This window comes from Lineus longissimus, chromosome 7, assembly GCF_910592395.1.
Source record: "Lineus longissimus chromosome 7, tnLinLong1.2, whole genome shotgun sequence".
Classification (NCBI taxonomy): domain Eukaryota; kingdom Metazoa; phylum Nemertea; class Pilidiophora; order Heteronemertea; family Lineidae; genus Lineus; species Lineus longissimus.
The window spans coordinates 402,484-415,629 of NC_088314.1; the positions used below are offsets into that span (position 1 = coordinate 402,484).

Consider the following 13,146-nt stretch of genomic DNA (forward strand, 5'->3'; position numbering starts at 1 on the left):
CAATACACAATCACCCACAGCTAGCACTGATCTGTCTTAGATGGGTTGTCCCCAAACCCAATACACAATCACCCACAGCTAGCACTGATCTGTCTTAGATGGGTTGTCCCTGAACCCAATACACAATCACCCACAGCTAGCACTGACCTGTCTTAAATGGGTTGTTCCTGAACCCAATACACAATCACCCACAGCTAGCACTGACCTGTCTTAAATGGGTTGTTCCTGAACCCAATACACAATCACCCACAGCTAGCACTGATCTGTCTTAGATGGGTTGTCCCTGAACCCAATACACAATCACCCACAGCTAGCACTGACCTGTCTTAAATGGGTTGTTCCTGAACCCAATACACAATCACCCACAGCTAGCACTGATCTGTCTTAGATGGGTTGTTCCCAGACCCAATACACAATCACCCACAGCTAGCACTGATCTGTCTTAAATGGGTTGTTCCCAAACCCAATACACAATCACCCACAGCTAGCACTGATCTGTCTTAGATGGGTTGTCCCTGAACCCAATACACAATCACCCACAGCTAGCACTGATCTGTCTTAGATGGGTTGTTCCCAGACCCAATACACAATCACCCACAGCTAGCACTGATCTGTCTTAGATGGGTTGTCCCTGAACCCAATACACAATCACCCACAGCTAGCACTGACCTGTCTTAAATGGGTTGTTCCTGAACCCAATACACAATCACCCACAGCTAGCACTGATCTGTCTTAGATGGGTTGTTCCCAGACCCAATACACAATCACCCACAGCTAGCACTGATCTGTCTTAAATGGGTTGTTCCCAAACCCAATACACAATCACCCACAGCCAGCACTGATCTGTCTTAGATGGGTTGTTCCCAAACCCAATACACAATTGCCCACAGCTAGCACTGACCTGTCTTAAATGGGTTGTTCCCAAACCCAATACACAATCACCCACAGCTAGCACTGATCTGTCTTAGATGGGTTGTCCCCAAACCCAATACACAATCACCCACAGCTAGCACTGATCTGTCTTAAATGGGTTGTTCCCAAACCCAATACACAATCACCCACAGCTAGCACTGATCTGTCTTAGATGGGTTGTCCCCAAACCCAATACACAATCACCCACAGCTAGCACTGATCTGTCTTAGATGGGTTGTTCCCAAACCCAATACACAATCACCCACAGCCAGCACTGATCTGTCTTAAATGGGTTGTTCCCAAACCCAATACACAATCACCCACAGCCAGCACTGATCTGTCTTAGATGGGTTGTCCCCAAACCCAATACACAATCACCCACAGCTAGCACTGATCTGTCTTAAATGGGTTGTTCCCAAACCCAATACACAATCACCCACAGCTAGCACTGATCTGTCTTAGATGGGTTGTCCCCAAACCCAATACACAATCACCCACAGCTAGCACTGATCTGTCTTAGATGGGTTGTTCCCAAACCCAATACACAATCACCCACAGCTAGCACTGATCTGTCTTAAATGGGTTGTTCCCAAACCCAATACACAATCACCCACAGCCAGCACTGATCTGTCTGAGATGGGTTGTTCCCAAACCCAATACACAATCACCCACAGCTAGCACTGATCTGTCTTAAATGGGTTGTTCCCAAACCCAATACACAATCACCCACAGCTAGCACTGATCTGTCTTAGATGGGTTGTTCCCAAACCCAATACACAATCACCCACAGCTAGCACTGACCTGTCTTAGATGGGTTGTCCCCAAACCCAATACACAATCACCCACAGCTAGCACTGATCTGTCTTAGATGGGTTGTTCCCAAACCCAATACACAATCACCCACAGCTAGCACTGATCTGTCTTAGATGGGTTGTCCCCAAACCCAATACACAATCACCCACAGCCAGCACTGATCTGTCTTAGATGGGTTGTCCCTGAACCCAATACACAATCACCCACAGCTAGCACTGATCTGTCTTAGATGGGTTGTCCCTGAACCCAATACACAATCACCCACAGCCAGCACTGATCTGTCTTAGATGGGTTGTCCCCAAACCCAATACACAATCACCCACAGCTAGCACTGATCTGTCTTAGATGGGTTGTCCCCAAACCCAATACACAATCACCCACAGCTAGCACTGATCTGTCTTACATGGGTTGTTCCCAGACCCAATACACAATCACCCACAGCCAGCACTGATCTGTCTTAGATGGGTTGTTCCCAAACCCAATACACAATCACCCACAGCTAGCACTGATCTGTCTTAGATGGGTTGTTCCTGAACCCAATACACAATCACCCACAGCTAGCACTGATCTGTCTTAAATGGGTTGTTCCCAAACCCAATACACAATCACCCACAGCTAGCACTGATCTGTCTTAGATGGGTTGTTCCCAGACCCAATACACAATCACCCACAGCTAGCACTGATCTGTCTTAGATGGGTTGTTCCCAAACCCAATACACAATTGCCCACAGCTAGCACTGACCTGTCTTAAATGGGTTGTTCCCAAACCCAATACACAATCACCCACAGCTAGCACTGATCTGTCTTAGATGGGTTGTTCCTGAACCCAATACACAATCACCCACAGCCAGCACTGATCTGTCTTAGATGGGTTGTTCCTGAACCCAATACACAATCACCCACAGCTAGCACTGATCTGTCTTAGATGGGTTGTTCCTGAACCCAATACACAATAACCCACAGCTAGCACTGATCTGTCTTAGATGGGTTGTCCCCAAACCCAATACACAATCACCCACAGCTAGCACTGATCTGTCTTAGATGGGTTGTTCCCAAACCCAATACACAATCACCCACAGCCAGCACTGATCTGTCTTAGATGGGTTGTCCCCAAACCCAATACACAATCACCCACAGCTAGCACTGATCTGTCTTAAATGGGTTGTTCCCAAACCCAATACACAATCACCCACAGCTAGCACTGATCTGTCTTAGATGGGTTGTTCCCAAACCCAATCACCCACAGCCAGCACTGATCTGTCTTAGATGGGTTGTTCCCAAACCCAATACACAATCACCCACAGCTAGCACTGATCTGTCTTAGATGGGTTGTCCCTGAACCCAATACACAATCACCCACAGCTAGCACTGACCTGTCTTAAATGGGTTGTTCCCAAACCCAATACACAATCACCCACAGCCAGCACTGATCTGTCTTAGATGGGTTGTTCCCAAACCCAATACACAATCACCCACAGCCAGCACTGATCTGTCTTAGATGGGTTGTCCCCAAACCCAATACACAATCACCCACAGCTAGCACTGATCTGTCTTAGATGGGTTGTTCCCAAACCCAATACACAATCACCCACAGCTAGCACTGATCTGTCTTAGATGGGTTGTTCCCAGACCCAATACACAATCACCCACAGCCAGCACTGATCTGTCTTAGATGGGTTGTTCCCAAACCCAATACACAATCACCCACAGCTAGCACTGATCTGTCTTAGATGGGTTGTTCCCAAACCCAATACACAATCACCCACAGCTAGCACTGATCTGTCTTAGATGGGTTGTTCCCAGACCCAATACACAATCACCCACAGCCAGCACTGATCTGTCTTAGATGGGTTGTTCCCAAACCCAATACACAATCACCCACAGCCAGCACTGATCTGTCTTAGATGGGTTGTTCCCAAACCCAATACACAATCACCCACAGCTAGCACTGATCTGTCTTAGATGGGTTGTTCCCAAACCCAATACACAATCACCCACAGCTAGCACTGATCTGTCTTAGATGGGTTGTTCCCAGACCCAATACACAATCACCCACAGCTAGCACTGATCTGTCTTAGATGGGTTGTTCCCAAACCCAATACACAATCACCCACAGCTAGCACTGATCTGTCTTAGATGGGTTGTTCCCAAACCCAATCACCCACAGCCAGCACTGATCTGTCTTAGATGGGTTGTTCCCAAACCCAATACACAATCACCCACAGCCAGCACTGATCTGTCTTAGATGGGTTGTTCCTGAACCCAATACACAATCACCCACAGCTAGCACTGATCTGTCTTAAATGGGTTGTTCCCAAACCCAATACACAATCACCCACAGCCAGCACTGATCTGTCTTAGATGGGTTGTCCCTGAACCCAATACACAATCACCCACAGCTAGCACTGATCTGTCTTAGATGGGTTGTCCCTGAACCCAATACACAATCACCCACAGCCAGCACTGATCTGTCTTAGATGGGTTGTCCCCAAACCCAATACACAATCACCCACAGCTAGCACTGATCTGTCTTAGATGGGTTGTTCCTGAACCCAATACACAATCACCCACAGCCAGCACTGATCTGTCTTAGATGGGTTGTCCCCAAACCCAATACACAATCACCCACAGCTAGCACTGATCTGTCTTAGATGGGTTGTTCCTGAACCCAATACACAATCACCCACAGCCAGCACTGATCTGTCTTAGATGGGTTGTTCCCAAACCCAATACACAATCACCCACAGCCAGCACTGATCTGTCTTAGATGGGTTGTTCCCAAACCCAATACACAATCACCCACAGCTAGCACTGATCTGTCTTAGATGGGTTGTCCCTGAACCCAATACACAATCACCCACAGCTAGCACTGATCTGTCTTAGATGGGTTGTTCCCAAACCCAATACACAATCACCCACAGCTAGCACTGATCTGTCTTAGATGGGTTGTCCCCAAACCCAATACACAATCACCCACAGCTAGCACTGATCTGTCTTAGATGGGTTGTCCCCAAACCCAATACACAATCACCCACAGCTAGCACTGATCTGTCTTAGATGGGTTGTTCCCAAACCCAATACACAATCACCCACAGCCAGCACTGATCTGTCTTAGATGGGTTGTTCCCAAACCCAATACACAATCACCCACAGCTAGCACTGATCTGTCTTAGGTGGGTTGTTCCCAGACCCAATACACAATCACCCACAGCTAGCACTGATCTGTCTTAGATGGGTTGTCCCCAAACCCAATACACAATCACCCACAGCTAGCACTGATCTGTCTTAGATGGGTTGTTCCCAGACCCAATACACAATCACCCACAGCTAGCACTGACCTGTCTTAAATGGGTTGTTCCCAAACCCAATACACAATCACCCACAGCTAGCACTGATCTGTCTTAGATGGGTTGTCCCCAAACCCAATACACAATCACCCACAGCTAGCACTGATCTGTCTTAGATGGGTTGTTCCCAGACCCAATACACAATCACCCACAGCTAGCACTGATCTGTCTTAAATGGGTTGTTCCCAAACCCAATACACAATCACCCACAGCTAGCACTGATCTGTCTTAGATGGGTTGTTCCCAAACCCAATACACAATCACCCACAGCTAGCACTGATCTGTCTTAGATGGGTTGTTCCCAAACCCAATACACAATCACCCACAGCCAGCACTGATCTGTCTTAGATGGGTTGTTCCCAAACCCAATACACAATCACCCACAGCTAGCACTGATCTGTCTTAGATGGGTTGTTCCCAAACCCAATACACAATCACCCACAGCTAGCACTGATCTGTCTTAGATGGGTTGTTCCCAAACCCAATACACAATCACCCACAGCCAGCACTGATCTGTCTTAGATGGGTTGTCCCCAAACCCAATACACAATCACCCACAGCTAGCACTGATCTGTCTTAGATGGGTTGTTCCCAGACCCAATACACAATCACCCACAGCTAGCACTGATCTGTCTTAGATGGGTTGTTCCTAAACCCAATCACCCACAGCTAGCACTGATCTGTCTTAGATGGGTTGTTCCCAAACCCAATACACAATCACCCACAGCTAGCACTGATCTGTCTTAGATGGGTTGTTCCTGAACCCAATACACAATCACCCACAGCTAGCACTGATCTGTCTTAAATGGGTTGTTCCCAAACCCAATACACAATCACCCACAGCTAGCACTGATCTGTCTTAGATGGGTTGTCCCCAAACCCAATACACAATCACCCACAGCTAGCACTGATCTGTCTTAGATGGGTTGTTCCCAAACCCAATACACAATCACCCACAGCCAGCACTGATCTGTCTTAGATGGGTTGTCCCCAAACCCAATACACAATCACCCACAGCTAGCACTGATCTGTCTTAGATGGGTTGTTCCCAAACCCAATACACAATCACCCACAGCTAGCACTGATCTGTCTTAGATGGGTTGTTCCCAAACCCAATACACAATCACCCACAGCTAGCACTGATCTGTCTTAGATGGGTTGTCCCTGAACCCAATACACAATCACCCACAGCTAGCACTGATCTGTCTTAGATGGGTTGTTCCTGAACCCAATACACAATCACCCACAGCTAGCACTGATCTGTCTTAGATGGGTTGTTCCTGAACCCAATACACAATCACCCACAGCTAGCACTGATCTGTCTTAGATGGGTTGTTCCTGAACCCAATACACAATCACCCACAGCTAGCACTGATCTGTCTTAGATGGGTTGTTCCTGAACCCAATACACAATCACCCACAGCTAGCACTGATCTGTCTTAGATGGGTTGTTCCTGAACCCAATACACAATCACCCACAGCTAGCACTGATCTGTCTTAGATGGGTTGTTCCTGAACCCAATACACAATCACCCACAGCTAGCACTGATCTGTCTTAGATGGGTTGTTCCCAAACCCAATACACAATCACCCACAGCCAGCACTGATCTGTCTTAGATGGGTTGTCCCCAAACCCAATACACAATCACCCACAGCTAGCACTGATCTGTCTTAGATGGGTTGTTCCCAAACCCAATACACAATCACCCACAGCTAGCACTGATCTGTCTTAGATGGGTTGTCCCCAAACCCAATACACAATCACCCACAGCCAGCACTGATCTGTCTTAGATGGGTTGTTCCCAAACCCAATACACAATTGCCCACAGCCAGCACTGATCTGTCTTAGATGGGTTGTCCCTGAACCCAATACACAATCACCCACAGCTAGCACTGATCTGTCTTCCTGTCTATCAAGTCTGGTTGTGCCAGCATTTCCTGTCTATCCGGTTCTGGTTGTGACAGCATATGCTGTATTATCAGGTCCGGGTTGTGGCAGCATGTTATGGTATGGTTGTTGCAGTATCTGCTGTCTCTTCAGGTCTGGTGTTCTGACTTCATGCAATCCCTTTATGAAAATGATTAAGTATTCATCATGTGAAAATGAGACACATTTTTCCGAAGGGTGGAGACAAGGTCCACCCTGTAGAAACATGGTGCACTACGTTGGGAGAGTACACATCTAGATCAGACAGTGCACCTAGTGAAGATTATGGCACATCCAGCAAAGACTTGGTACACTCTCTGGTAACATGGGGAGCTATGAAGGGAGGGCACACCCAGAAGAGGTATGGTGCACGACTGTCTCATTGGCCGAAATTTGTTTCTCGAGGTAACAATATAGAGCGACGGTAAAATACACAGGCCCTTTGGGGTGGAAAACAGAAATCTCCTCGTTTTTCACTTTTGATCCATTGTCTTTGAACAGGGTGACAAGTTCATGTCCTGCAGGGTGGCCCAGAATTATTTTCCCTCGCACAATGGATACACACTAGAAATGTGCAAGGGAAGACCATTCTGGACCACCCTGTAGAGTTTCATGAGTTTTCTCATCAGCCTCAGGTCGGCCAATGATTTTGACAGGATCTCAGTTGGCGCCATCTGAGCTAAAAAAGTGGAACTATTTGTTTACTTAGAATTTAAAAGGGGAAACGGGGGACGAGTTGTTTCATTAACCCCAAACATGGTACTGACGACCGTCACAGCTTTGCTCTAATCCAACCTACTTACAAACCAGGACCGTTATATACAAAATCTCGCATCATTACTCCTGTGGGGACGTTTCATGTGCGTAGGCCTACTATGTAGTAGTAACGGCCAACGGTAGGGGAGCCAGGAGCGGGCTCAGGACACAAACGGGCTCAAATCTGTGATAGGGTCCGTGTACATTCGGGAGATACATTTTCGTGATTTAAAAAAAAATCAATGCTGGGAGTTTCATCAAACTTTGCAGAAGTGTAGTCCTACATCTTGTCAATGTCATAAGTGAATTTGAAAAAGTTATAATTATTCTGAATTATTTTATTAGTGTTTTCATGAGACATGTCAGAATTTGACACAATACGGGGCCGTTTTAACATGCAGCTGTATGTGAGAGAATATCTAGAAAAAGATCGCGTTCCTATTTCAAAATCGACCGAAATTCTGTTATTGATATCATTTAAAATCAAACCCAAAATATCTACTTTAATTGTCATCGAGTCATCCAGCTTGAGGCTTGCATGGGTATGACCATAATTAGTCAGTGCAATTATTCGGCAATTTGGTGTAGCTGACTCAGCAATTAATTAGGTAATCCTTGTCTATCAATTAACAAACAAGTGATCAGATTTACCATACTCACCATGATTTTTCCCTTCAAATTTCTTGGCAGAGGTGCTTACAAATTCCTCACCTATATAAGCTGAGGCTGTCCGCAAGTTGAATTCCCTCATCCAGGAAGACACGAGACGTAATTTGCCTTGCGTAAGGACAGAATTCAGTGCAGCTGTCTCATTAGCCCACTGAAATAGACTTTGATCCGCTACGCTCTAACAGTTGTAGTGGGAAGGGCCAGGTCGCCCTACTGTCTCATTGGCAAAATTCATTTCTGAATAACATTGCCCTCCTCTGCAGATACACAACAGCAGAAATCACCCTACGAGCAGGCTAACATTAACTTCGGGGACCTGAGTTAGACCTGGAGGAATTACCCAGCCCAGCGTAAAGAGTCGCAGGGCCCTTAGAGCAGCAACCCAATGAAGAGCAGCTGTTCAGGGAAAATATGACCTAATCCCTTCAAGCAGTGAGACACCACTTCGGGGAATGAGTGTGATGGTCGAAGATAGTTGGGTCAGGATATATTTCAAAAACATTTAAAATTTCCCATGGTTTACATTTTGGACATTTTGATTTTTTCTTGTAATGATTCCTCTTCTATGGTATGATATTTAGAAGTATGTCAGAGAAGATGTCATAGAAGATATATGAAAGAAATTTCTCATGTGTCTTGATTTAAAAAGTTACATTGTCTTAATAAATCAAATGATTCTTTTGATATGATATTCCAGAAGAGACTGATTTGGCCTGGCTGTGACCGTCTCATCTCTCTCACCTTGTCAACACGGTCGAGCAGCCAGGACTGATTCGGCCTGACTCTGACTCTCTGACCATGTTGACAACTTGGCAGAGCAGCCAAGACTGATGTGGCCTGGCTGTGACTGTCTCATCTCTCTCACTATGTTGACAACTTGGCAGAGCAGCCAAGACTGATTTGGCCTGGCTGTGACTGTCTCATCTCTCTCATCATGTTGTCAACACGGTGGAGCAGCCAGGACAGATTCGACCTGGCTGTGACTTCCTCATCTCTCTCACCATGTTGACAACTTGGCAGAGCAGCCAACACTTGCGTTCTACATGGGTGATACAAGACAACTGATTTGGTTGTACCATGGTAATCATCTCACAAGGACGGACAATGGAACAACCAACCTCTGCCAGCTGGTTATCTGATCTCACGAGACTGGTAGTACACAATATCTACCGGTACCTGACAACTATTTAAGTACAACTTGAGTACTACTTGGGACCACACTTATCTTAGAAGACTGATGAATCCTCCCAATGTCCTTTTTCTCATGCAAAACGTGCCACCACAAATATATCAATATAGCCAGGCTTGGCCCAGGGTGGCTCACTGACCTTGGGCAGCCAGGTGTGGGCCAGGTCACTTTTTTCCTAAGGGTGGAGACAAGGCCCACCAGGTAGAAACATGGTGCACTATGTTGGGAGAATACACAACTAGGTCAGACAGAGTACGTATAGTGAAGGGGCATGGCACATCCAGCAAAAACTTGGTACACTCTCAGGCAACATGGCGAGCTATGAAGGGGAGGGCACATCCAGAAGAGATATGGTGCACTACTGTCTCATTGCATTTGCAAGAACGTGTTTAAAAAAAATGCATTGGGAATTCACCAGTTTGTTTGTATAAGAAATACATATACATGCCATACAGCAAGTCAAGAAAGAAAAATGCGTCATATTTTGTATAACCTACGTGTTTAAGATGCAGGCAGATTTTCGTAGTTTAATTTTCGACACCACACCGTTGTTTGTTTCACTTAAGTACAAATGTCGGGTATTTTTCATTTGTGGTAAATCAGAATTTCAGGGTTGTTTCACTGGAGATGACTACCATTGCATCCTAATGGAAGTCTCCGGAGAAACCTGACCCCCAGTCAGAGTACTGGTGTCAGAAAAAGATCTGGCGTACCACGAAAAACTCTGACTGGCCTTTTGGGGACCCTCACCTTTTGGTCAGCCCTATGTGTGACCAGGCATCCCATCCGTGTTCCAGATTAACTGGCACATGGCTCAACCCTGGTCATGGGAATACCACCTGGCCGTGATAGCATACTTTCTCTCGCAAGCCTCGGTCTTCATCTGGCATACCCCCTCACCAATGTCTTGCTGCAACTGGGCCAACCATGACCCGTATGAGCACTCAACGAGGTTGGTCCTGGCTAGGCTGGAATCAGGTCTGGGTCAGCCCTTAATTCCCAGACCTGGACCGACTCACAAAGCCGGTGTGGCGGGGATAGTAGTCCTAGGGCTGATAGTCCGTGTAACAATAGCCCGCATTGCTAAATGTTTTGGTTAGGGTTAGCGGTACAATAGATCATGCTGCTTAATTGGTCAAATACAATGCTACCGGACTATGACTCCAGGGGGACTATATCCGCTGTCACACCGGGTCTCGCCAGATCTGGGCAAGTCCAAGGCCTACTCTTCAGTGCTGGCTGTAGTTGTCAGTTTCAACTTAGAAATAAGGGTTTTAACCCCAGGACACTGTTATATATAGGCCTAGTGTTGAGTGTCATCAACACTGGCCGTGCACACTGGCGGTTTCCATTCCATTTCCATTCGCGAAGCACATGGTCAAAAATCACTCTGCCCCCGGCTGGTGCCGCGGCCACCTTCGCTGACCTTTGCCCTTTGCATTGGCTTGTGATATATACATATGCCAGATCCTGGATCCAGTCAATGCCAATAACCTCGCCAAACAAATGATTTCTACCCTTTTATGCCAGTCCAAAAAATAAGACTGACAGACGCGCGACCCTCAGCAAGGCTAAAATAAGGGTCTATAATGGATTATCTCAAATTATGTCTTATTCTCGACACCAGGTCCTTGTTGGCGCGACACCAATCAACTCAAGTGCAGAACAGCTGCATAAATATTTGCCCGCCAAAACCCACAGCGCGGCCTGTAGACGAGCTTGCAATTACTATTTCATCATGGCGAGCGCTGTAGTGTTTCCATGATATCGCGCCGAGAAAGACAAGCTTGCACTAGCAGTACTGTCTATGGATATTACTGGTGAATGCCGCGAACCACACCGGACTTACTACAGGGAAGTATTCCAATAGCTTATTCCAGGATTTTCCGTTTTAATTCGTGGAGATTTATGAAAATGTGTAAAAGCGTTGAGCGCTGCTATAGCGGGCTGCGAAGGCTTTACGCACTGAGCAAGTGGCCGGTCGATTATCACCAAGCTCTCTGAAGTGGGATTTTCGGAAGCGTGTTATTCATTTATATCGGATTTACAGATTGTTCTCGTTTTGATTTGAGGTTTTACTCAGTAACTGGCAAAGATGGCTGCTGTTGCGGCCTGGTTACCATTCGCTCGGGCGGCGGCAATAGGCTGGGTGCCCGTCGCTCAGAACCCCATGCCCCCACCCCCAGTACAGCACGACAGCCACCGAACTGATGAGAAACTACGAATAAATGTCAGCGGACGGAAATTTGAAACTTGGCGAAATACATTAGAGAAGTATCCCGACTCCCTCCTGGGCTCAAATGAAAAAGAGTTTTTCTATGACGAAGAGGTTAAAGAGTACTTTTTTGACCGAGATCCTGATATCTTCAGGCATGTGCTAAATTACTACAGAACAGGCAAACTGCATTACCCGCGGCATGAATGCATCACAGGCTATGATGAGGAACTCGCCTTCTTTGGTATCATGCCCGACATCATTGGAGATTGTTGTTACGAAGATTACCGCGACAGAAAGCGAGAAAATGCAGAACGTCTAATGGACGACAACCCCTCAGAAAATGGCGACAAACACCCCCAGACAAACGTCAGAGAAAAAATGTGGCGGGCTTTTGAAAATCCACACACGAGCACTGCAGCTTTAGTGTTCTACTACGTAACTGGGTTCTTCATTGCTATCTCTGTTTTAGCAAATGTGATTGAGACGATTCCGTGTGGAGTTATACCAGAAACGGACGAAAACCCCTCTTGCGGGGACCGGTATAAAGAGGTCTTCTTCTGTCTAGATACGGCTTGTGTAATGATCTTTACCGCTGAGTATTTACTTCGGGCGTTCGCCGCCCCAGATAGGTGCAAATTCATGCGAAGCGTCATGAGTGTAATAGATGTAGTGGCAATACTCCCGTATTACATCGGACTCGGGATAAAGGACAATGATGACGTCAGTGGCGCTTTCGTTACCCTTCGTGTCTTCAGAGTTTTTAGAATTTTCAAATTTTCCCGTCATTCACAAGGATTACGTATTCTTGGATATACCCTGAAAAGCTGTGCCAGTGAACTCGGATTCCTACTCTTCTCTCTCACCATGGCCATAATCATCTTCGCAACAATCATGTTCTACGCTGAAAAGAATGTAAAGAGCACCAACTTCACAAGTATTCCAGCAGCCTTCTGGTACACCATTGTTACCATGACAACTCTAGGGTAAGTTATCTTCGACACTAGTGACCAGTGCTTCCATCTACCGGTTTTGACAGTGCTGCCTTCTAGGTGCAGCGACACTTTGGTGTGCTGTTACACCACACGAACACTTCAAAGTGCCAGCTGCAGAACACTTTAAAGTGTTGTCTCCATAACACTTCAAAATGTTTTCACTTTACCATTACTCTTCATAAAATGAAAATCCCAGGCCACATGTACGTGTATACACATATATAGGCCTTTTAGGCCGCGATTATACAGAGTTAACGTTTTCACTGTTCACCTTTCATGGGAGACATGAAGAACGAACAAGTCATTTCCGCAGAGCGGGCTAC

At 46.4% G+C, this 13,146-nt stretch overlaps 1 protein-coding gene across 4 annotated transcripts in view; it reads left to right on the forward strand.

Annotated features, from left to right (window-relative positions):
• Positions 1–11,351: 11,351 nt before the first annotated feature.
• The window catches only part of LOC135490778 (potassium voltage-gated channel protein Shal-like), a 76,596-nt gene continuing 74,801 nt past the window's right edge, over positions 11,352–13,146 (forward strand). For all 4 annotated transcript variants that reach the window (XM_064776262.1, XM_064776263.1, XM_064776264.1 and 1 more), the window contains exon 1: positions 11,352–12,814. In XM_064776262.1, the coding sequence (XP_064632332.1) occupies positions 11,709–12,814 (1,106 nt within the window). In that variant the 5' untranslated portion in view covers positions 11,352–11,708. The remainder of the gene's footprint in view (positions 12,815–13,146) is intronic.